General features: G+C 48.1%; 1 protein-coding gene across 2 annotated transcripts; it reads right to left on the bottom strand.

Moving 5' to 3' along the window:
- Positions 1–575: 575 nt before the first annotated feature.
- cdk4 (cyclin dependent kinase 4) lies at positions 576–22,833 on the bottom strand. 2 transcript variants are annotated; one of them, XR_009651643.1, is made up of 9 exons: positions 22,547–22,833; positions 4,703–4,923; positions 4,470–4,605; positions 4,230–4,397; positions 3,937–4,046; positions 3,751–3,801; positions 2,442–2,577; positions 1,333–2,192; positions 576–956 (listed from the first exon to the last, which is right to left on the bottom strand). XR_009651643.1 is itself a non-coding variant. In XM_060910272.1 (8 exons), exons 2-8 carry the CDS (start codon positions 4,918–4,920, stop codon positions 2,079–2,081), a joined length of 933 nt encoding a protein of 310 aa, XP_060766255.1. In that variant the 5' UTR covers positions 4,921–4,923; positions 22,547–22,833; the 3' UTR covers positions 576–2,078. The 2 variants fall into 2 exon arrangements, 1 of the variants encoding a protein (XP_060766255.1); XM_060910272.1 differs by having other exon boundaries at positions 576–2,192.
- Positions 22,834–24,646: the final 1,813 nt, after the last annotated feature.

Below are 24,646 nucleotides of genomic sequence, written 5' to 3'. Positions count from 1 at the left end.
AATTCTCTAGACGGCTTTGTTCGGTAAAGCGGGGGCCTCCGTGGCCGACGTGTTACTATCGGATTCCCTTTCCAATGGTTCAAACGGATACTGTTCTACGTGTTTAGCAGTAGCATGTACACACACTCCAATTTCAGGACTATCGCAGTCAGATGTATTACTACCTGAGGAATCTGAAGAATCTCCAATAAATCTGAACGAAGAGGCCATTGCAACCGCTCTCGGCTGCCAAGTCTGGCTTTGCTCTATAGCACCGGTTCCCCCTGTGACTTCACGCACTCAGGGCTGGCTGGCTCAGTGGGGCAGCTCCAATCACAACTTTGCGGTTGATTTTAACTCTCAAAAAAAAAAATATATATATATATATATATATATATATATATATAAATATATATATATATATATATATACACACACATACATACACACACACACATATTTCATTCCCATTTATGCAGCATACAAGAGTCAAGGATGGAGATACTATCCACTCAGAAATTTATTTAAAAATAAAAAAAAGGTTCCACATATCTCCTTTAATGGTGAATAAATAAGGATGAACTGAGACACAAAGCTGAGCTGGAAAAAAGAAATGCGTTTAATGAGAAAATTAAACAGGAAATTCTCACAAGACCAACATTCACTGTCCTTAACGACTAAAGCAGAACTCACACAAACTCCAGGCGAGGAACACGGAGAACACAGACACATTCAGGTGGAGAACCGTGTGTGTGTGTACCGTCTCACTCGGGTCTGTATTTACACACCTCCACGATCACTTTAACACCTGCGTCTCTCTTAAATCAGGGGTTAAAGGAACATTTCTAACTCGGCACTGGTGACGAGGAGGCGGAGTCTCAGCTGCACACCGAGCATCATTTACACACCTTTAATCAGAGGTTCCATCAAAAACACACAGTTTTCTCATCATGAAGAATATCGTCTGTCTTCACTCTCTGTTCAGAACAGAAACAGATTTTACTTCAATAATCAATGACGCACAACATTGTGGTTTTTTTAATAGTGTAATAAAGATTTAGGTAGCGAGAACAATATGATCATTTAATATCAGCTTGCATCTGTTCTCTAGATCATCCTGCAATAATAATAATAATAATAGCACTTTTATTATAGATGAATTGTATTTAAAAATATTTCCAGGAAGAGAACAGAATGACATTATTAATTATCTTCACCTGGTGCTAATCAATCACTACAGATTTTATTACAAAGTGGAAAAGTGTTCAGTTTATTATCTGCTGATTAGCTGTTTATAAAAATAGAAATAAATCAGAAACAACAAATTATCAATTATTCTGGAGAATTATTAACCTGTGGATCAGATGATTGTGGGAATACTGACACTGATCAGCACTGCACACTGGATTTATCTCTGGACTGGAAAAGCTGCACCTCTGTATGAAATAATTTAATTGATTGTTAAAAAATTACTTTAAAAAACCAAAAAGAAACAATTCAGCTTAAATTAGAAAATAAAATGTCCCTTTTACTCCAAATGTCATTGATCAGCCGAGATGTTGAGATTTGGTGTCTAAATTCTGCTTTTTTTTAATTCGCACACAGGAGCGACAAGGCGAATGCAGCTGAGACGTGATGGAATCGAACAACCTCCAGTTCAGCGTGAAGCAGAAATTAAAGTCTGCATGTGTGGACATGAGAGAAACCCGGCCGAGTGCTGAGAAGAATACCGATTTATCTCGTTATTAACACTGTTTAGTGTGAAACCCCAGCACACACTTTAACTGCTGAAGTGCTGCTTGTGCACAGAGACGGTGTGAAATCAACAGCGGTGTTCGCAGAGTCACGTGACTTTCACGGATACCGAGCTCACGTTTCCACTCGTCATGTCTTGGTCGGGTCGCGACCCTGAGTGTTACTGAGCGCTCAGCTGAGGGAGGTGTAGCACAATGAGGAAAAAAGAAAAATAAAACAGTCACGCTGTACATGCAAAGTTTAACAGGAATGTAGGTTAAAGGTCAGTTTTTGGTCCCTGTGATTTATGACACGTGATGAAGTCGATAAACTCTGGACTAAAATCAGAATTCTGGAATTTTCTTTTAAAGAAGAAGCAACTGGCTGCCATTAGAGTTCAGTGATTGGTCGGAGAAGAAGCCGTGCTCCAGAGCTTTCAGGGCTGAGATCCGTCTCAGGGGGTCAAAGGTCAACATTTTCTGTTAAAGAAGAAAAAGAAAAAAAATGATTATAGTGTGTTTGTTTATACTGTGTGGGTTATAGTTATCCAGTGGGTTATAGTGTGTTTGTTTATACTGTGTGGGTTATAGTGTGTGAGAGAGATGAAGGAAAATATGTAGGATTACAGTGAGTATTATAGTGTACGCGTTTTTAAAGAGTCTGTGTGATTGTGAGTGTGATGAGAGAGAGAGAACCACACAGTGTAGTGTACACACACACACACACACCATGAGCAAATCTGCCCCCTCGTTGGTTAACTCAGGGATGTGGTCTGTGATTGGTTGAGGATTCTGAGGACTGAAGTTTTCTCGTGACAGTGTGACATCTTTAGGCCACTCCTCCTCACTGGGCAGACCAATCACACTGAGGAAATAAACAAACACTGGGACATGAGAGACAGGGAAACTAATCAGTGTCTGCTGATCAGAAAAACACAGATATTTAAATAACAGCGAGGAGTTTCAGAGCACAGACTCACTGCGCACGCACGTGCACACACACACACAATCATGAACAGTGATGCAGGTCATGTGATCTGTTTGAAACATCACTGTTGTTTATCAGCTCGGCAGTTTTCAGCCTCATGGGCAGCACGGTGGTGTAGTGGTTATTGCTGTTGTCTCACAGCAAGAAGGTTCTGGGTTCGAGCCCCGTGGCCGGCGAGGGCCTTTCTGTGTGGAGTTTGCATGTTCTCCCTGTGTCCGCGTGGGTTTCCTCCGGGTGCTCCGGTTTCCTCCACAGTCCAAAGACATGCAGGTTAACATGGTGGCAGCCTCAGGCTGAAATGTCCTTGAGCAAGGCACCGAACCCCCAACTGCTCCCAGGTGCTGTGTGTGTGTGTGTGTGTATCCTCATTGTACATTGCTCTGGATGAGAGCGCCTGCTAAACGTGTATAATGTAATTTAACGAAGGCAATATCTCATCTCGTTATCTCTAGCCGCTTTATCCTGTTCTACAGGGTCGCAGGCGAGCTGGAGCCTATCCCAGCTGACTACGGGTGAAAGGCGGGGTTCACCCTGGACAAGTCGCCAGGTCATCACAGGGCTGACACATAGACACAGACAACCATTCACACTCACATTCACACCTACGCTCAATTTAGAGTCACCAGTTAACCTAACCTGCATGTCTTTGGACTGTGGGGGAAACCGGAGCACCCGGAGGAAACCCACGCGGACACGGGGAGAACATGCAAACTCCGCACAGAAAGGCCCTCGCCGGCCACGGGGCTCGAACCCGGACCTTCTTGCTGTGAGGCGACAGCGCTAACCGCTACACCACCGTGCCGCCCTATGAAGGCAATATTTTAAATAAAATCCACCAGCAGGCTGTTCGGAGGACACTGTTAGGAACGTTCTTTAAAATCTGTACATGTTATGGACTCGAAATGTGTGTGTGTGTGTGTGTGTGAGTGAGTGAGTGAGAGAGAGAGAGAAGGGGAAAAAAGCATGAGAAAGATGAAAACTAAAAAAAATTGAAAAAATCTGTGCTCGACAAAATCACTCAGGACTGAAGTGATTTAAACTCAAACGTACGAGAAGATCTTGGTGAGCTGGTCCACTTCTGATTCTCCACAAAACAGCGGCCTGGAAAACAAACACCACAGAGACATTCAGGAACGAGGTCTAATAAAACTTAAATGTATTTTTAAATAATTTTAAAAAATAGTTTTTAAAATCACGTGATCTAAAACATTAAAATGAGAGTGAATTCGGACCCACTTGCGCATGAACATCTCGGCAAAGATGCAGCCAGTACTCCACAGATCCACCGGCGTGGCGTAACTAGAACCGAGTAGAACCTCCGGAGAACGGTACCACAAAGTCACCACCTTACACACACACACACACAGTGTATTAAAATAACTTTATGACAGATAAATAAAGTGCAGCAGAAGTAATAAGCAATGCTGGAGAAAAAATATTTTATAAATAATTATATTCATAAATAAATTAATGAGTAGACAGGTTTTTTTTTGCATATTTTATTTATACATGTACGTGCGTGCGCGTACCACAGGTGTTAGAGCCATGGTACAGCTGTATATTCGAGCCAGCCCAAAGTCGGCGAGTTTGATTTGACCACGACTCGTCACCAGGATGTTCTCCGGCTTTAGGTCCCGATGGAGAACCAGGTGAGAGTGAAGGAACGACAAACCACACAGCATCTGACGCATCAGATCCTACACACACACACACACTAAATGAGATTCTAAAGAGTGATAATTTCTCTGTGTTAATGACATCACTCTTACCCTGACACAGTGAAGGGGCAGTCCAGGGGGCGGCGCTTTCTCCAGATACGTCTTCAAATCCTGATCCACGTGTTCAAACACCAACGTCACCTTCGTCTCCTGCTCCGTCCTCAAACTTGCACACACATCCATCAGCCTGAAAAACACACAGGTACAATGTTGGGATGGTCAAACTGTTCCAGGTGTTTGAGCAGAGTGATGGGGTGTGTGTGTGTGTGTGCGCGCGTGTGTACTTGACGATGTTGGGATGGTCGAACTGTTCCAGGCGTCTGAGCAGAGCCACCTCTCTCACGGTGGACAGTGGGAGTCCCTCCTGATCTGTCTGCACTCTGACGCTCTTCAGAGCCACGAACTTGCCGCTCTCTTTATCTCGCGCTTTATACACCGTCCCATAAGCCCCACCCCCAATCTCCGCCACCGGCTCATACTGCACATCCCCAACCTGTGCCATGACCTGTTACACAACACCATTAAATACAACACATCACAGCATGTTAATAACACACGCACACACACACACCACAGCGAACCTGCACACGCTCACAGTCACGCTTCAGTTTCACAACTTCACACACCTGTCTGTCTGTCATACAGGTCAGTCTGTCTGATGTCACACTTGTGTAATCTACAGTCTACAGCATTAACTCATTAATATTAAATGTGTGGGATTTAAATATTTACATTATTAATTGTATTCATGTGTATAAACAAGTGAAAAATCACAAGCACTTTATATTAACCTTTTCACCTGCTCTCAATACTTGTGTGTGTACCATTTTATAGTAAGACAATGGAATCTGTACTGATGACAAACACCCCAGCATTCTTATCTCTCTCTCTCACACACACACAGCATTCCAGACAAATTCTTGAACTCTGTCTTTCTATCACTTGGTTATAAAACCAGACAATTTCACACTCAAACTGCACAAGTAAGTGTGTGTGTGTGTGTGTGAGAGAGTGAGTGAGTGTGAGAGAGAGAGAGAGAGAGAGAGTGTGAGAATGAGAGAGAGTGAGACAGTGTGAGACAGCACACATGCGCATGTGAGTGTGTGAGAGAGAGCATGCAAGAATGAGTGAGTGAGTGTCAAGTTTATTTGTACAGCGCTTTTAAGAAACATTGTCGCAAAGCAGCTTTACAGAATTTGAACGACTTAAAACATGAGCTAATTTTATCCCTAATCTATCCCCAATGATGAAGCCTGTGGCGACGGTGGCAAGGAAAAACTCCCTCAGACGACATGAGGAAGAAACCTCGAGAGGAACCAGACTCAAAAGGGAACCCATCCTCATTTGGGCAACAACAGACAGCCTGACTATAATATTAACAGTTCTATTTCGTTTCTCCTGACCGCCAGAGGCGGTGCTTTCAGCACATGGATATCCATCACACGAACGTGCAGGTCAAGTAATAGTAACAACAAAGTCACGTGTGACCTGGGTGACGTCACCCCGTGACCCCGGCACAAAAGACTGGTGAACCCAGGAAGTGACCTCTTGCATCTTCTCGCGTTTGCAGGTTGCGAGTTGGATTGGCATTTGGACAAAGTGCCGTGTTAGTTTCGTTACCCGTAGGGTTGGGGCTGTGCTTACGCATCCTCCAAGAAACTGCGTTAAGTCCACCAATTCCTTTTCTCTTGTCGTTATATTCGTATTGATTTGTTACTCCGTTAAGCTGAGTGCTCTCGCTTGGTGGAGTTAGCTGATTAGCCCTCCGAGGCGGTGTCCTCGCCGCTGGAGGCCGGCTTGTTTCGTTCAGGTAAGCGGTTTTCATTCATTTAAATTAAAGCGGTGTTTCTCGCCGCTGTTTATCAGTTCTGTGGCGCACGGCGCCTATCCTTGTTAATATTATCGACCGCCTTGTTTTGTGTAGCCTTGCCTCCGGCCTGCTCACGGGCCGGCTGTCTTGTGTGTGTTGTATTTGTATTGTTTGTTACTCCGTTAAGCTGAGTGCTCTCGCTCGGTGGAGTTAGCTGACTAGCCCTCCGAGGAGGTATCCTCGCCACTGGAGGCCGGCTTGTTTTCGTTCAGGTAAGCGGTTTTCATTCATTTAAATTAAAGCGGTGTTTCTCGCCACTGTTTATCAGTTCTGTGGCGCACGGCGCCTATCTTTGTGAATATTATCGACCGCCTTGTTTTGTGTAACCTTGCCTCCGGCCTGCTCACGGGCCGGCTGTCTTGTGTGTTTTAGCGGCGTATGATGTCTTCTCACGCTAGTGAGTGACTGTTTAGTTGCGGCTGTCTTTTAAACCCGCGGCAGTAGGCTTGGGGTTCGCAAGGTCCAGGTGCTCCCGCTTAGGCCCTCGCACCATTTTTTTTCCCGACCACGGGTGTGTTCGCCCGGTCGTTTTTCGTTGACGCCTGATTGCTTATTTGTGTTACTTACTAATTATTGGGGTGTTCTCGCCCTATTTTTTAAGTTCCCTTCTGCCAGCTCGGATGGATCCTCCGTCTGACATCCCCCGGGCCTCGGGGGGACAGGACATGGTGCCGGCTGCAGCAGCGGGGCCCAGCAAGCGCCGTGGGGCTCCCCCACGCGTCTCCGCTTCCAAGGCGAAAAAGAAGCGCTCGGGCAATTTGGCTCGGAAGGTGGAGGTGATGTCCGCCGAGCTGGAGGAGATGAAGGCCCTGCTGGCGAATCTCCAGCCTCCGCCACAAGGCAGCAGTGTTCCCGCAGCCACCCCATCTGCCTGGCAGCCCGACCGTTCGCCATCACCACCGCTTCTGCCACCAGCCGTCGATGCACGCGGCCTGGATGAGCTGTCGATCCAGGCGTCGGAGAGCTTTGACTGCGGTGGGTCTGACGGTCACGACTCCACCTCTCCGGCCGGCTCCCAGGCCACCAGCCATGGCACCGTGGCAGCATCGGAAGGCGGACGCTCATCCATCCAGCCAACGCTGAGGGCTGCATTGGCCCGTCTGGGTTTGGACACGCCCCCGGTGGCCCAGCATCAGAGCGCTTTTTTCAGAGGCTCCACACAGCCTTCCTCGTTGTCTGTTCCGCCCTTGGCCCCATACATCAAGGAGTTACAGAGGTGTTGGGCGAACCCCAGACGCCTTTCCCACCTCCCTAGTGACTGCAGGGCCCTGGCAGCAATGAAGGACGCCCCTACCTACGGCCTCCAGCAGATGCCCAACATTGAGCCCTCCGTGGCTGCCCTCGTCCTTTCGCCCAACGAGGCTCTGCGGCCTGACGCCCGATGCCCCCGCACTCAATGCCGTGTGACCGACGACCTCATCGTGCAGGGATACGACACGGCGGCACGAATGGGTCGTATCGACAATTCCATGTCCCACCTGCTGCTGGCCCTCGCCCAGACGCTGGAGGGAACGAGCGCGGCATCACGGGAGCTGTGCGACGCGGCTCTCCAGGCCTTTGCCTACTCGTCACGGGAACTGGGCCAGCTGATGTCGTATCTCACCCTCGCCCGCCGGCAGATATGGCTGGCGCAGTCCCCTCTGGCCGAGCCCGACCGGCGTGTGCTGCGCTCTCTCCCTGTTGTCCCCGGGGAGCTGTTTGGCGAGGCCGCTCAACAAGCCCTGGACCGGAGTGCCCAGGTCGTCCAGGCGCGACAGCAGTTCGCTGGCCTCCGCCAGGTCGACCACCACGGCAACGCTGCCCAGTCCTTCAGGGGGCCCACACCGACTCCGTCTCGGCCACGCACCCGCCAGGAGACCAGACGGGTTGATGACTTTCGTCGCCCCACCACCTCCCGGACCCGCGGCGCCGCCCCCTACACCCAGTCCGCTCCTCGTCACCCCCCTGGTGACCGACGGGGGCGGTCTGGGCGGCGCTGACATCAGCGCGCCGGCGGTCGGCCGCTTTTCCAGCGAACAGCTCCAACGCTGGAGAGCGTTGACCCCAGACCCCTGGGTGCTGGTGACCCTCACCCAAGGTTACCGCATCCAGTTCTGCCGCCGACCGCCGCGTTTTCATGGGGTCAAACACACCACCGTGAGCCATCCGGGGAAGTCCCTCGTCCTCCGGCAGGAAATCGCCACCCTCCTGGAGAAAGGAGCAATCTCTCCCGTCGACAGGCAGAGACAGCAAGGTGGGTTCTACTCCAGGTATTTCTGGTTCCGAAGAAGGACGGCGATATCCGCCCGATCCTCGACCTAAGGTCCCTCAACTCCCACTTGAAGACCATGAGATTCCGCATGCTGCGTACAGTGGATGTCTTACACCACATCCAGGCGGGCGACTGGTTTGCACCGTCGACCTGAAAGATGCCTACTTCCATGTCCCCATTGCGCTACACCACAGGCAGTTCCTGCGCTTTGCCTTCAAGGGCCAGGCTTTCGAGTTCAATGTTCTGCCCTTTGGGATATCGCTGGCACCCCATGTGTTCACCAGGTGTGTGGCAGCAGCATTGGCACCACTTCAGGCACGGGGTTTGCGTGTCCTGCCTTACCTGGACGACTGGCTCGTCTGTTCACGGTCAGCAGCTCAGGCCCACACCAACATCGCGACTGTGCTCTCACATGTCGCAGAGCTGGGGCTCAGGGTGAATTACAAGAAGAGCTCGCTGGTGCCCAGCCAGGAGACAATTTTCTTGGGCAGGCACCTGGATTCGAGGTCGTTGATGGCAACCCCCTCCCAGACCAGGATCCACAACATCCGCCTGCTGCTTGGCCGCTTCGGACGGGGCAGGTCACTCGCCCTGAAGACCTTTCAGCGCCTGCTGGGCATGCTTACGGCAGCCTCCTCTCTGGTCCCGCTGGGGCTCCTGGACTTGCGTCCGCTTCAGAGGTGGCTCAACGGTCTCCACCTCCACCCGGTGCTACGGGCTGTGTTCCTCGGCCTACAGCACTTCCTCCCAGGCCTGGCCGGCAGACACGTTCTGGTGCGGACGGACAACGCTACGGTAGTGTACTACATCAACCACCAGGGAGGCACCAAGTCCCTCCAGTGCTTGGAAGTAGCCGGCCAACTTCTGCGGTGGGCCCATCGACATCTCTTGAGCCTGCGTGCCATGTACCTGCCAGGCACTGCCAACAGGGCAGCAGATCTGCTGTCCCGCCAGGACCCCAATCCCGGGGAATGGAGACTCAACCCAGCGGTGGTTCTCGCCATCTGGGAACATTTTGGCAGGGTAGAGGTGGACCTCTTTGCCTGCATGGAGTCGACACACTGCCCTCTGTGGTTCAGCCTCCACGGCCCCAGCTCCCTGGGCCAGGACGCGCTGGCGCATGCTTGGCCGAGGCAACTGCTGTGTGCCTTCTCCCCTCTGCCGCTGATCGTGCCAACCCTACACAGGGTTGCGACAGACCACCACGGGCTGCTGCTTGTCGCCCCTCGGTGGCCGGGCCGAGTGTGGTTTCCCAAGTTGTTGCAACTTCTGAACGGCGACCCCTGGTGCCTGCCAGTGAGGACGGACCTGCCATCACAGCTGGGAGGGCAGATCTGGCACCCGGATCCAGCCCGTCTGCAGCTCTGGGTGTGGCCGCTGAAGGGCCGGGCCGGACCCCCTGCTAGGTCTTTGTGAGCCGGCAGTGGTCAACATCATTGCAAGCTCTCGGGCACCCTCCACCAATGCCCTCTACGCCAACAGATGGAGGCTTTTCTCCAACTGGTGTTTGACTCGGGGGGAGGAGCCTACATGCTGCCCCCTGCCGACCATTCTACTGTTCCTCCAGTCTCTGTTTGATAAGGGTCTTACTCCTTCCACCATCAAGGTCTATGCAGCTGCCATCTCTGCTCAGCATGCCAGAGTTGGGGGAAGGACCGTGAGGTCCCACCCCTTGGTGGCACGTTTCTTGAAGGGTGCTCTCCGGTTGAGACCCCCCCGACGGAGCCGGGTACCCACATGGAATCTTCACTTGGTGCTGCAGGCTCTCTGCGACGCACCGTTTGAGCCCCTGCTCACGGCAGACATTTCATGGCTCTCCCTGAAGACTGCTTTTCTTCTGGCCATTACATCGACGAGGCGTGTTGGGGAATTACACGCACTGTCAGTCAGTGGGGAGTGCCTGCAGTGGCACTCCGGCGACAGTGGGGTCACTCTGTGGCCTAACCCCTCTTTCCTCCCGAAGATCCTCTCTGCCACCTTCGTCAACCAGCCCCTTAGCCTTGCGGCGTTCGAGGCGGGCCATGGTGAGAGGTCGGAACTTTTGTGCCCAGTTCGCGCCCTCAGGGTGTATGTGTCCCGTACGGAGGGCTTCCGTAGGAGTAACGCCCTGTTTCTGTGCCACACAGGGCTGAGGAGGGGTCTGGCGCTCTCTAAACAGGGGCTATCCAAGTGGATAGTCGAGGCCATATTACATGCCTACAGGCACAGTGGCTCCCCGATTCCTCCGGCTGTCAGGGCACACTCTGCACGGGGCGTGGCAGCCTCATGGGCATCACTGAAGGGCGTACCCCTTTCAGACATATGCAGCGCAGCCTCCTGGGCGTCCAGCTGCACCTTCACCAGGTTTTACCGTCTTAATGTCGTCCCACATAATCCTGTGGCGACGGCCGTCATTCCAGGCCCGTCGCAGCAGCACTGAGTACGGGTAGGCACTCCTCATGACCTGGTTGGTATTAGTCATCCATGTGCTGAAAGCACCGCCTCTGGCGGTCAGGAGAAACGAAATAGAACGAGGGTTATGTATATAACCGCGGTTCTATGAGTTTCGGATGACCGCCAGAGCTTGGCAGTCACTCGGAGTGTACACGAGAAGATTTGCCAAGAGGTCACTTCCTGGGTTCACCGGTCTTTTGTGCCGGGGTCACGGGGTGACGTCACCCAGGTCACACGTGACTTTGTTGTTACTATTACTCGACCTGCACGTTCATGTGATGGATATCCATGTGCTGAAAGCACCGCCTCTGGCGGTCGTCCGAAACTCATAGAACAGCGGTTATATACATAACCCTCGTTTTAACATGAAGTCAGTTTCGTTGACGTTATAAACTCTTCATTGATGGAAACTTGAGTGCAAAACTGTTCATGACAACTGCAGTCCTAAAGTTAGCAAGTCAACTGTAGTCCTCAGCCATAAAAGCATTACTGTAAGAGTCCAGAGCGTCCTCCAGGTGTGACTTTCAACTGTCCTCATGGGGCCGTCCTCCACAGGAGCGATGCGATGAGACTCCAACCAGACACAGGGCACCAGGATGGATCAGGCAGGTCCGAGGAGCAGAAGAGGTTCAGCATCTCGATCCCAGGACCGACATGTAACTCAGAGGGACAGAAAACACATTGTTAGGTATGCCCTAAAAATGACACAAGTATTAAGTCTGTGTGGTAGGCTCGCAGAGACAAGACTCTTGACATTAGGCATAATACACAACAATGGCATGTTAATATCTCATCTCATCTCATTATCTCTAGCCGCTTTATCCTTCTACAGGGTCGCAGGCAAGCTGGAGCCTATCCCAGCTGACTACAGGCGAAAGGCAGGGTACACCCTGGACAAGTCGCCAGGTCATCACAGGGCTGACACATAGACACAGACAACCATTCACACTCACACCTACGGTCAATTTAGAGTCACCAGTTAACCTAACCTGCATGTCTTTGGACTGTGGGGGAAACCGGAGCACCCGGAGGAAACCCACGCGGACACGGGGAGAACATGCAAACTCCACACAGAAAGGCCCTCGCCGGCCCCGGGGCTCGAACCCAGGACCTTCTTGCTGTGAGGCGACAGCGCTAACCACTACACCACCGTGCCGCCCGGCATGTTAATATGGTTAAAAAAAAATATATCATGACCTGCTCTGGCTGGATGCTTGATTGGGTGATGGGAGCACACTCCTCAGCAATGATGAGATGCAGATGGGACCCTTAGGGCTGGCCAAGACAATTCAGTTACATTTCACCGGGTCTGGGACATGCGACAGAATGTCTGACGGCCGATTCCCTGCAGGCTACGAGAGCCAGTCGAGGTCTCCACCCTCTCCACCAAAAGATTTCCTGTTGACTCCATGTAACTCAGAGGGACAGACTGGGGGGGACAGGTTGTTAGGTATACCCAATGTCACCTGAATAAGTAGGAACAGTATACATATTGCACTGAGTGCAAGCAGGGACTCCGGCAAAACTAACTATGACAGCATAACTAAAAGGGGAGAGCCAGAAGGTAACACAGGCATGAGGGAGCCCCGGGACATAAAGCAGCAGCCACTACACCGTCAACAAACTCGAGTGAGCAAGCGAGTGGGGACTGACAGCATCCATACATCCCAGTTTACCAAAACACTCTGAGGATCCTCCAGATCTACACCTTTACCTCAAACACCATTAACAAAAGGCTTGACTAAACAGATGTTTCCAGCCGAGACTTAAAACGCTGATACTGTGTCTGATTCCCGAACACTACTTGGAAGGCTGTTCCATAACTGTGGGGCTTTGTAAGAAAAGGCTCCGCCCCCTGATGTAGCCTTCACTATACGAGGTACCAGCAGATAGCCTGCACCTTTTGATCTAAGTAGGCGTGGCGGGTCATAGAGGAGCAGAAGTTCACTCAGGTACTGTGGTGCGAGACCATTCAGTGCTTTAAAGGTCAATAGTAGTATTTTATAAACAATACGAAATTTGATTGGGAGCCAATGCAGTGTGGATAAGACAGGGGTGATGTGGTCATATTTTCTAGTTCTAGTAAGGACTCTTGCTGCTGCATTTTGAACTAACTGGAGCTTGTTTATGCACTTATTGGAACATCCAGACAGTAAGGCATTACAATAATCCAACCTGGAGGGAACGAAAGCATGAACTAGTTTTTCTGCATCATGTAGTGACATTAAATTTCTTATCTTTGCAATATTTCTGAGATGAAAAAAAGCTATCCGGGTGATGTTATCAATGTGAGTTTCGAATGAAAGACTGGGGTCAATAATCACTCCGAGGTCTTTTACTGCTGCACGTGAAGAAACAGAAAGGCCATCCAGAGTTACTGTGGAATCAGAAAACTTACTTCTAGCTGTATGTGGTCCGAGTACAAGTACTTCAGTCTTGTCAGAGTTAAGCAGAAGGAAGTTAATAAGCATCCAGTGTCTAATATCCTTAACACATTCCTCAATTCTATTAAGCTGGTGTCTCTCATCAGGTTTTGCAGAGACATACAACTGTGTGTCATCAGCATAACAGTGGAAACTAATACAATGTTTACGAATAATATCACCCAGAGGGAACATATATAAAGAAAAAAGCAGTGGACCCAAGACACAACCTTGTGGAACACCAAACTTTACCTCAGTATGTCTAGAAATATCACCATTTATATCAACATACTGATAACGATCAGTTAGATAAGACCTGAGCCAGGAGAGGGCCATTCCCTTAACTCCCACAACATTTTCTAGTCTATCCAGAAGAATGGAATGATCAATGGTATCAAATGCTGCACTAAGGTCAAGCAACACAAGTAGCGAGACACAGCCCTGATCAGACACCAACAGTAGGTCGTTTACTACTTTAACCAGTGCTGTCTCTGTGCTATGATGAGGTCTAAATCCTGACTGATACATTTCATGGATGTTATTCCTATGTAAATATGAGCATAACTGCTGTGCCACAGCTTTTTCAAGGATCTTGGAGATAAAGGGGAGGTTTGATATTGGCCGATAATTGGACAGCTGACAGGGATCAAGGTCAGGTTTTTTAATCAGGGGTTTGATAACTGCTAATTTAAAGGATTTGGGTACATAGCCGATCAGAAGAATTTATTATTTTTAGAAGCGGTTCAATTACTCCAGGCATTATCTGTTTGAATAGACGTGTAGGTAAGGGATCTAGTACACAAGTTGAGGCTTTTGATGCGGAGATTAATGAAAGTAATTCAGTTTCTCTAAGGGGAGTAAAACATTCTAATTGCTGATCTGATACAGTTATATTGTTAACTACAGGGTCACTTACACTGTCTGACCTTAAATTAGTAGTTTGAATTTTTTGTCGGATATTCTCAATTTTGTCATTAAAAAAATTCATGAAGTTGTTGCTACTACATACTGCAGGTGTGCATGTGTTGATAGTGGACTTATTCCTGGTTAATTCTGCTACAGTATTAAATAGGAATCTAGGATTATTTTTGTTATCTTCTATTAGGGAGGAGAGATATGTTGATCTCGCAGCACTAAGAGCTTTTCTATACTTCAGGAAGCTCTCCTTCCACGCTAATTTGAACACTACCAATTTTGTTTGACGCCATTTATGTTCCAATTTTTGAGTGGTCTGTTTTAAAGTGCGAGTGTCATCATTATACCAGGGTGCTAATTTTTTCTCTCTGATCATTTTCCTTTTTAGAGGAGCTACATTATCTAAGGTATGGCGGAACGTTGACTCTCAGCATTCAGTTGCCTGATCGAGTTCTGCAGGGGCTGACAGTGACCCAATCAAAGTTGATAACTCTGGGAGATCATTTATAAAGCTCTGTGCAGTAGTTGACGCGAATGTACGTTTAATACAGTAGCGTGGTGAGGTGCATATATTATTACTCAGACATAGTTTGAATGAGATGAGATAATAATCTGAGATAACTTCAGACTGTGGAAGTATGACTATATTTTCTACGTTTAACCCGAATGTTAGTATTAGATCAAGGGTGTGACCACCATTATGGGTCGGTCCTATGACATTCTGATTAATCCCTACTGAATCTAAGATGGACACAAACGCTGTTTTTAAAGGGTCTTCTGGGTTATCGAAGTGAATATTAAAATCTCCGACAACTAAAGCTTTGTCTAAGGAAATAACCAGATCTGAGATAAAATCTGCAAATTCAGAAAGAAACTCAGAATATGGCCCCGGGGGCCTGTAAATAATAAGCAATGGAATTAACTGGGTAGATTTATTTTTCGAGGCTACATACATTATATGAGTATGAAGAACTTCAAATGTATTAAATTTATAACCAGGTTTTTGTGTTACACCTAGATAATCGTTATAAATAACTGCGACGCCTCCTCCTCTGCCAGTTAGACGAGGCTGGTGTATATAACTGTATCCAGGAGGACTCGCTTCATTTAATGCTATATATTCATTTGGCTTAATCCATGTTTCAGTTAAACACAGTACATTAAACTCCTGATCAGTAATGAGTTCATTAACCATTAGCGCTTTAGATGTAAGAGATCTAATATTTAATAGCCCCACCTTTAGATCAAAGGTGCTGGCAGCAGCTGTACAGTCAGTATGATCTAATTTTATATTGATTAGGTTACTGGAACAAACTCTCTGAAAATTTCTACCTTTTTGTTGAGCTCGGGGAACAGACACAGTCTCGATGTAGTGGGCCCTGAGTGACGACTCTGTGCAGCTAGCAGACAGTCGGTTTAGCCTGTTCGTCTGCTCCCTGGCCTTGGCTCTGGATTATCAGAAATTAACTAGGCCTGTTCTGAGACTATGGCCTATGCTGCAGGAAATGAGAGCAGCACCTTCCCGAGTGGGATGGATACCGTCCCGCCCTAACAGGCCAGCAGTGCCCTCAAAATTAGCCCAATTATCTATAAAACCCACACTGTTTTCAGAGCACCACCTGGACAACCAGCAGTTCAGCGACCATAACCTGCTGTAAGCTACATCGCCACGCCGCATTGGGATGGGGCCAGAGCATACTACAGCATCGGGCATCGCCTTCGCTAATTTAAACACCTCTACAAAGTTACTCTTAGTAACCTCAGACTGACGAAGGCGTATATCATTAGCTCCTGCATGGATAACTATCTTTGAGAACCTGTGCTTGCCTAGGACCCTAAGATTACCTGCTATGTCCGGCGCCCTGGCTCCCGGTATACACCTGACTAAAGCTGCTGGTGCCCCTAAAGGCTGAGCTAATTTCACGTGCCGTATGATAGAGTCCCCTATAACCAGAGCTCTTTCAGGTTTCTCAGTGGGTGCATCACTAAGGAGAGCAAACCTGTTTGGCACGTGACATGGAGAGGAGTGGTGCTCCCGTGGGCGAGCCTCAGTGGTAGCTTTGGCTCTACGCTTATGCCGCCGAGTCGTCACCCATTAGAGCCCTTACAGCGGGGCGAATGCCGGAGTTGGGGGATTACTAACTCCACCTAGGGCATCCAGACTTTCCCTGACAGAAACTACACTGTTCTCACGCTCACTAACCTCTAAAGCCTGGATACGTGCTTCCAGCACTGTAATCTTCTCAGTCAGAGAGCTAACTAATCTGCACTTATCACAAATAAAGCTAATAGAGCTATTGCTAGCGACGGAGGAAGAATGACTAAACATCCTGCACTCAGCACACTGAACAGGCTGAAGGTGTGCCATGATGAAAATATTCACGTACCTCTTAATCGAAGATCTGTTGATATTAAAGCAGATCCGATGTAGATGGCCTCAGCTTGTGGTCTTTACGCAGGAGGAGATAAAAAGAAAAAGAAAGCTTCCGGGCTTTGTGTTCTTCCGAAAAAAGAGAGAGAAAAAAAAAAACAGGAAAAGGAAAGCGACAGTACAATAAAAATGAAGAGGATACTGGAAAATTATTTGTAGAAAAAAGTTTAAAAAGATTAGTAATTAACGCCAGCACTCGCGGGGAAAAAAAAAAAAAAAAAGACTCGGCGCAAACAACTCAGGAACCAGGAAGTTCCTGACTTCCTGAGAGAGTGAGACAGTGAGTGTGAGACAGCGTGAGACAGTGAATGTGTGTGTGTGTGTGTGTGTGTGTGTGTGTGTGTGTGAGTGTGAGAGGGAGCACGAGAGAGATAGTGAGAGAGAGTCAGTGCACGCGCACGAGAGTGCGAGAGCGCGCCCACGAGCGAGAGAGATAGTGAGGGTGTGAGAGAGTGACAGAGATAGTGAGAGTGTGCACGAGAGTGTGTGTGAGAGAGAGCGTGTGAGAGAGTGAGTGCGTGAGAGCATGCACGAGCGAGAGAGATAGTGAGTGTGAGAGAGACAGTGAGTGTGAGAGTGTGTGAGAGCGTGTTAGAGAGTGAGTGCGTGAGAGAGCGTGCGAGCGAGAGTGAGACAGATAGAGAGACTGAGAGAGAGTGAGTGTGTGAGAGAGAGCGTGAGTGTGTGTGAGAGAGTGAGTGCGTGAGAGAGTCAGAGTGTGAGTGAGAGACAGTGAGTGTGAGCACGAGAGAGTGTGTGAGTGAGAGAGAGTGTCAGAGTGAGATAGTGAGTGAGAGAGACAGTGAGCACGTGAGAGAGTGTGAGTGTGAGAGAGAGACAGTGAGTGTGTGAGTGAGAGAGTGTGTGAGTGAGAGTGATAGTGAGTGAGAGTGTGTCAGAGAGTGTGTGAGAGAGAGTGATAGTGTGAGTGAGAGAGTGTGTGAGTGAGAGTGATAGTGAGTGAGAGTGTGTCAGAGAGTGTGTGAGTGAGAGTGATAGTGTGAGTGAGAGAGAGAGTGTGTGTGTGTGTGTGTGTGTGTGTGTGAGAGAGAGAGAGGGAGATAGTGAATGAGTGAGTGAGATAGTGAGAGAGTGAGATAGTGAGTGTGTGAGAGTGTGTCAGAGAGTGAGATAGTGTGTGAGAGAGTCAGAGAGTGTGTGAGAGTGAGCACGAGAGAGTGTGAGAGTGAGAGAGATAGTGTGTGAGTGAGAGAGAGAGATAGTGTGTGTGTGTGTGTGTGTGTGAGAGAGAGAGACTGAGTGTGTGAGAGAGAGGGAGCACGAGAGAGTTAGTGAGAGAGTGTGTGTGAGAGTGATCGTGAGTGAGAGAGAGTCAGAGAGTGTGTGTGCGCGCGCGAGCGTGTGAGTGTGTGAGAGAGAGACAGTGAGTGTGTGAGGGAGCACGAGAGAGTGAGTCAGAGTGCGAGATAGTGAGTGTGAGAGTGAGAGAGATAGTGAGTGAGAGTGTGTCAGAGTGAGATAGTGAGTGTGTGAGAGAGAGTCAGACAGTGAGTGTGTGAGAGGGAGCACGAAAGAGTGAGTGTGAGAGAGACAGTGAGTGTGAGAGAGTATGAGAGAGAGAGAGAGAGAGAGAGAGAGAGAGAGAGAGAGAGAGAGAGAGTGTGTGAGAGAGAGAGGGAGCATGAGAGAGTGAGAGAGATAGAGTGAGTCAGAGTGTGTCAGAGAGTGAGATAGTGAGTGTGAGAGAGAGAGTGAGAAAGATAGTGTGTGAGTGAGAGAGTGATAGTGAGAGTGAGAGTGTGTCAGAGAGTGAGATAGTGAGTGTGTGAGAGAGAGTCAGAGAGTGTGAGTGTGTGAGAGGGAGCATGAGAGAGTGAGAGTGAGATAGTGAGTGTGAAAGAGTGTGAGAGAGAGATAGTGGGTGTGAGTGAGAGTGATCATGTGAGTGAGAGAGAGTGAGATAGTGCGAGTGTGAGAGAGAGAGGGAGCATGAGAGAGTTAGTGAGAGAGCGTGCGAGTCAGAGAGTGAGATAGTGAGTGTGAGTGAGAGAGATAGTGTGTGAGAGATAGTGAGTGAGAGAGTGAAAGTGTGTGTGAGAGAGTGAGAGTGTGTGAGAGAGAAAAACAGTGAGTGTGTGAGAGTGAGGGAGCACGTGTGAGAGTGAGTGAGAGTGTGAGTGTGACAGCACGCGAGACAGTGAGTGTGTGAGAGAGCACGAGAGAGTGCGAGTGTGTGAGAGAGATAGTGTGAGAGAGAGCGCGAGAGAGATAGTGAGTGTGAGAGAGAGCGTGAGAGAGATAGAGTGTGAGAGAGAGCGTGAGAGAGCGTGAGACAGTGAGTGTGTGAGAGTGTGTGTGTGAGAGAGTGAGCACGAGAGAGTGAGTGTGAGTGAGAGCATGAGTGAGAGAGAGAGCACGAGAGAGAGAGAGAGAGAGAGAGAGAGAATGTGAGAGTGAGAGTGCGAGAGAGAGAGGCAGTGAGAGCATGAGAGAGTGAGAGTGTGTGAGAGAGACAGTGCATGAGTGAGAGAGCGTGAGACAGTGAGTGTGTGAGAGAGAGAGTGTCTGAGAGTGTGTGTCAGAGAGTGTGAGTGAGAGAGAGTGATAGTGTGAGTGAGAGAGTGTGTCAGAGTGTGTGTGTGTGTGTGTGTGTGTGTGTGTGTGTGTGTGTGTGTGAGAGAGAGGGAGATAGTGAATGAGTGAGTGAGAGAGAGAGAGAGAGTGAGATAGTGAGTGTGTGAGAGTGTGTCAGAGAGTGAGAGTGTGTGAGAGTGAGAGGGAGCACGAGAGAGTGTGAGAGTGAGAGAGATAGTGTGTGAGTGAGAGATAGTGATAGTGTGAGTGAGAGAGAGAGATAGTGTGTGAGTCAGAGAGTGTGAGAGAGACTGAGTGTGTGAGAGAGAGGGAGCACGAGAGAGTTAGTGAGAGAGTGAGTCAGAGAGTGTGTGAGAGAGAGTGATAGTGTGTGAGAGTCAGAGTGTGTGCGCACGCGCGCACGCGCACGCGCGCACGCGCGCGCGCGCGAGCGAGAGAGTGTGAGTGTGTGAGAGAGAGACAGTGAGTGTGTGAGGGAGCACGAGAGAGTGAGAGATAGTGAGAGTGAGTCAGAGTGCGAGATAGTGAGTGTGAGAGAGTGAGAGAGATGGTGAGTGAGAGTGTGTCAGAGAGTGAGATAGTGAGTGTGTGAGAGGGAGCACGAGAGAGTGTGAGACAGTGAGTGAGAGAGAGTATGAGAGAGCGAGAGAGAGTGAGTGAGAGAGAGTGAGAAAGTGTGTGAGAGAGTGTCAGAGAGTGTGAAAGAGAGATAGTGAGTGTGTGAGAGTGATAGTGAGTGTGTGAGAGAGACAGTGAGTGTGAGAGTGAGAGGGAGCACGAGAGAGTGAGAGAGATAGAAAGAGTGAGTCAGAGTGTGTCAGAGAGTGAGATAGTGAGTGTGAGAAAGAGTGAGATAGTGAGTGTGTGAGAGAGAGTCAGAGTGTGAGAGTGTGAGAGGGAGCATGAGAGAGTGAGATAGTGAGTGTGAAAAAGTGTGAGAGAGAGATAGTGGGTGTGAGTGAGAGTGATCGTGTGAGTGAGAGAGAGTGAGATAGTGCGAGTGTGTGAGAGAGGGAGCACGAGAGAGTTAGTGAGAGAGCGCGCGAGTCAGAGAGTGAGATAGTGAGTAAGAGAGTGAAAGAGAGTGTGTGAGAGAGTGAGAGTGTGTGAGAGAGAGATAGTGAGTGAGAGAGTGCGAGTGTGTGAGAGAGAAAAACGGTGAGTGTGTGAGAGTGAGGGAGCACGTGTGAGAGTGTGAGAGTGAGTGAGAGAGTCAGAGTGTGAGTGTGACAGCACGTGAGACAGTGAGTGTGTGAGAGAGCACGAGAGAGTGCGAGTGTGTGAGAGAGATAGTGTGAGAGATAGTGAGAGAGCGCGAGAGAGATAGTGAGTGTGTGAGAGTGAGTGAGAGCGTGAGAGAGAGCACGAGAGTGTGAGAGTGAGAGCGCGAGTGTGAGAGACAGTGAGAGCACGAGAGAGTGAGAGGGTGTGAGAGATAGTGAGAGAGACAGTGCGTGAGTGAGAGAGCGTGAGAGACATTGAGTGTGAGAGAGAGCTAGTGAGTGAGAGAGACAGTGCGTGAGTGAGCGTGAGAGACAGTGAGTGTGTGAGAGAGTGAGCACGAGAGAGTGAGTGTGAGAGAGAGCGTGTGAGAGAGCACGAGAGAGAGTGTGAGAGTGAGAGAGATAGTGAGAGCATGAGAGAGTGAGTGTGTGAGAGAGAGTGTCTGAGAGTGTGTGAGAGAGAGAGTCTGAGAGTGTGTGAGAGAGAGAGTCTGTGTGTGAGAGAGAGAGAGAGTCTGAGAGAGTGTGAGAGTCTGAGAGTGTGTGAGAGAGTGTGAGAGAGAGAGTCTGAGAGTGAGTGAGAGAGAGAGTCTGAGAGTGTGTGAGAGAGAGAGTCTGAGAGTGTGTGAGAGAGAGAGTCTGAGAGTGTGTGAGAGAGAGAGTCTGAGAGTGTGTGAGAGAGAGTGTCATTGTGAGAGAGACAGTGAGTGAGTGAGAACGAGAGTGTGAGTGAGAGATAGTGAGTGAGAGTGTCAGAGAGTGAGAGAGATAGTGAGTGAGTGAGTGTGTCAGAGTGTGAGAGTCAGAGTGAGTGAGAGTGTCAGAGTGAGAGAGATAGTGAGTGTGTGAGAGTGTCAGAGAGAGATAGTGAGTCAGAGTGAGAGAGCACGCGGAAGAGTGTGAGAGAGTGAGTGAGAGTCAAAGTGAGACAGTGAGTGTGTGAGAGCGAGAGAGAGTGATAGAGTGTGTCAGAGTGAGTGTGTCAGAGTGAGAGAGATAGTCAGAGAGTGAGAGTGGGTCAGGGTGAGAGAGTGTGAGAGAGAGTGCGTCAGTGAGACAGTGAGTGTGAGAGAGTGAGTCAGAGAGTGTCAGAGTGAGAGTGAGAGTGCAAGAGAGAGTGTGAGATAATGAGTGTGAGAGAGTGCGAGTGTGTGAGAGAGTGTCAGTGAATGAGAGTGTCAGAGAAAGTGTCAGTGTGTGAGAGACAGCGAGTGTGTGAGAGAGAGAATGATAGTGAGCGAGAGAGTGCATGTCAGAGAGAGAGTGTGTGTGTCAGAGTGTGTGAGAGAGAGTGTGTGTGAGAGTAAGAGTGTCAGAGAGAGCAAGAGAGGGAGAATGATAGTGAGAGACAGTGTGTGAGAGAGTGCATGTCAGAGAGTGAGAGTGCGTGTCAGAGAGAATGTGTGAGTGTGCGTGTCAGAGAGAGAGAGTGCGTGTGTGAGAGAGTGTCAGAGAGTGAGTGTGTCAGAGAGTGTGTGAGTGCATGTGTGAGAGTGTCAAAGAGTGTGTGAGTGCATGTGTGAGTGTCAGAGAGTGTGTGAGAGTGTCAGAGTGTGTGTGAGAGTGTGAGAGTGTGAGTGAGAGAGAGAGTGTGTGAGAGAGAGAATGAGAGTGTGTGAGAGAGTGAATGAGAGTGTGTGAGTGTGTCAGAAAGAGCGAGTGAGTGTCAGAGTGAGAGTGTGTCAGAGAGAGTGTGTGTGTGTGTGGGGGGGGGGGGGGGGGGGGTGAATCTCGAACACACGTGTTGCTGCTGCTTTGTTCATTAAATCCACAGAAGAATCACCTGAACACTGCACTCAGGCGTGAGCCGGAAAAATCCCGGGATGCCGGAGAGAGTTAAAGCTCATTAACCCGCTAACTGAACCGGAAGCACTCGGTTTATCTCTCACACACACACACACAGAAGCGCGCGCGCTGCCATCTGGACACTTCCACAGGAAGCTTCATTAAAACTCGAGACTCATTAAAAGTTAATTAAAGCCGCAGTAACGGCGCGGGTTTGACTGTTTACGGTTTCTGCACTTACCGAGTTTCCTCTGAGAGATTCTTCACTCCACAACTACAGCGAGGAGAAGTGAAGAACACGCACACTGCACATCTGGCCTCCTCCCTCCCTCTCTCTCTCTCTCTGAAGCGCTGTAAAACTCTTCTCTCTCTCTGAAGCGCTGTAAAACTCTTCTCTCTCTCTCTCTCTCTGAAGCGCTGTAAAACTCTCCCTTTCCTGTATAAACTCTTCTTACTCGGGATTAAAACTTCTCTCCGCTCGCGCACTGAAACCTCATTGTGAAAACGAGATGCTTCCTGTGCTGTTATACGTCAGAGATGGGGGTGGGACCACGTGCGTCCAGACCCCGCTCATAACTCATACGTCAGACGCCAGTCCCGCCCACTATTTGCACAGGTGTTCTGAACAGCTGGTAAATTATTTTTTAATGATTCTTCATAAATTCTCCCCAACTCAGATCATTTCATTGAAATTAATTTCACTTTCATTATTAAATGCTCAGAGATGTATTTACTGTACGATACCTGTACGCATCACAATTATAATACGCACCAGGGCGGCACGGTGGTGTAGTGGTTAGCGCTGTCGCCTCACAGCAAGAAGGTCCGGGTTCGAGCCCCGTGGCCGGCGAGGGCCTTTCTGTGTGGAGTTTGCATGTTCTCCCCGTGTCCACGTGGGTTTCCTCCGGGTGCTCCGGTTTCCCCCACAGTCCAAAGACATGCAGGTTAGGTTAATATGGGACGGCTTTGGGCTGAGGTGCTCTTGAGTGTAGTGGTTAGCATGGCTGCCCACTGCTCTGGGTGGGTGGGTGTGTGTGTTCACTGCTTCAGATGGGTTAAATGCAGAAAGGAAATTTCACAAATGTGTGATGAATAAAGTTGTGCTTTCTTTACATTTGTTATTAATAAATAAATTTAATATCTATGATTCGTATACTTTTAGGCAACATACAATTTCTTTTAAAACAGAAAGTAAGCCTAACTCAATTCACCATCATTAAACAAAAGCCATTACAAATATATGTAACTTATACGTCTAAATGTGTAATTTAAAATAAAGGGATATATAAATTTATGAGGGATAAAATTAATTCATTTGTTTAAAGTCTTTATTTTTCTGTAAAGCTGTTTTGTGATGAGGTCTGTTGTTAAAAACGCAATACAAACAAACTGACATCATCTATTTACATTTTTTTAACTGGCCAAAACATATTTAAGCTTCTACATTAAAAATTCAGTCAGGTAATTCTAATGTTTAAAAACATTATTATTATTATTATTATTATTATTATTATTATTATTATTGTTGTTGTGCATTTTAAACTTCCATGAGCTTATTATTCACTTTATTTACTCTTTCATTCTTTTTTCTTTGGTTTGTGGGAGAACTGTTGTGCACATGTGCTTGATGTGATTGTGGTGAATATAATTTGAAATGAAATAATTGTAGCAATAAGAACAGAGTGTTAATAAATCTGAAGCTCTATCTCTTATACACACACGTGGATTAAATGAAGGTGAATAATTAAAGAAATAAATGAACTCTGAACTTAATTAATCCATAAATATTCTGCTTAAACATTGCTTTTAGTTCATTGTACCTCCTTTATTAGTTTGTGTTGTCTGATATTTATTTAATAAAATCAGTAAAATTTCTTTCCTCCTCTGCTCTGGAATTTTCAGTGTGTATTGTGAAAGTGCAGGAGGTGAAACTGCTTCATCTTCACATTTATAGCATCTTTACATCAGAATATTCCAGAAAACAAGAGTATGAGCTTTAATTTAATTCATGTTTTGCGAGCTGAACAAAGTGTCATTAATACTCATTTATACAATATACCGAGTGTAATAATAATAATAATAATAATAATAATAATAATAATATCCTCTCCAATTAACAGAAACAGCTACATATTTTGATTTTCATTTTATTTTCATTTTCTTTATGATTATGATGATTCAGAATAATTAATTATTTTACAGGAAAAATGATCAATAAAACTAATTTATAGGAAATAAAAGTTATGTTGTGTACGATTAGATGTTGATATCCCTCGCTACATACATACTTGAGGCACCAATGAGACTCTGTGGGGTGGTCAATTGAGTGATGGCATCCTTT

Source organism: Neoarius graeffei, chromosome 26 (genome assembly GCF_027579695.1).
Source record: "Neoarius graeffei isolate fNeoGra1 chromosome 26, fNeoGra1.pri, whole genome shotgun sequence".
NCBI classification, from domain to species: Eukaryota; Metazoa; Chordata; class Actinopteri; order Siluriformes; family Ariidae; genus Neoarius; species Neoarius graeffei.
Note: the sequence above shows the minus strand (reverse complement) of the source record. Positions and strands in the feature narration are given on the sequence as shown.

What these genes read in the sequence shown, in the direction of transcription:
- cdk4 (XM_060910272.1), bottom strand. Translation starts at nt 4,920, where the DNA reads ATGGCACAGGTTGGGGATGTGCAGTATGAGCCGGTGGCGGAGATTGGG. An exon ending in TGCCCCTTCACTGTGTCAGG is followed by an intron (nt 4,398 to 4,469) that starts GTAAGAGTGATG and finishes GTGTGTGTGTAG; the next exon opens with GATCTGATGCGTCAGATGCT. An exon ending in CAGCTCACCAAGATCTTCTC is followed by an intron (nt 2,578 to 3,750) that starts GTACGTTTGAGT and finishes TTATTTCCTCAG; the next exon opens with TGTGATTGGTCTGCCCAGTG.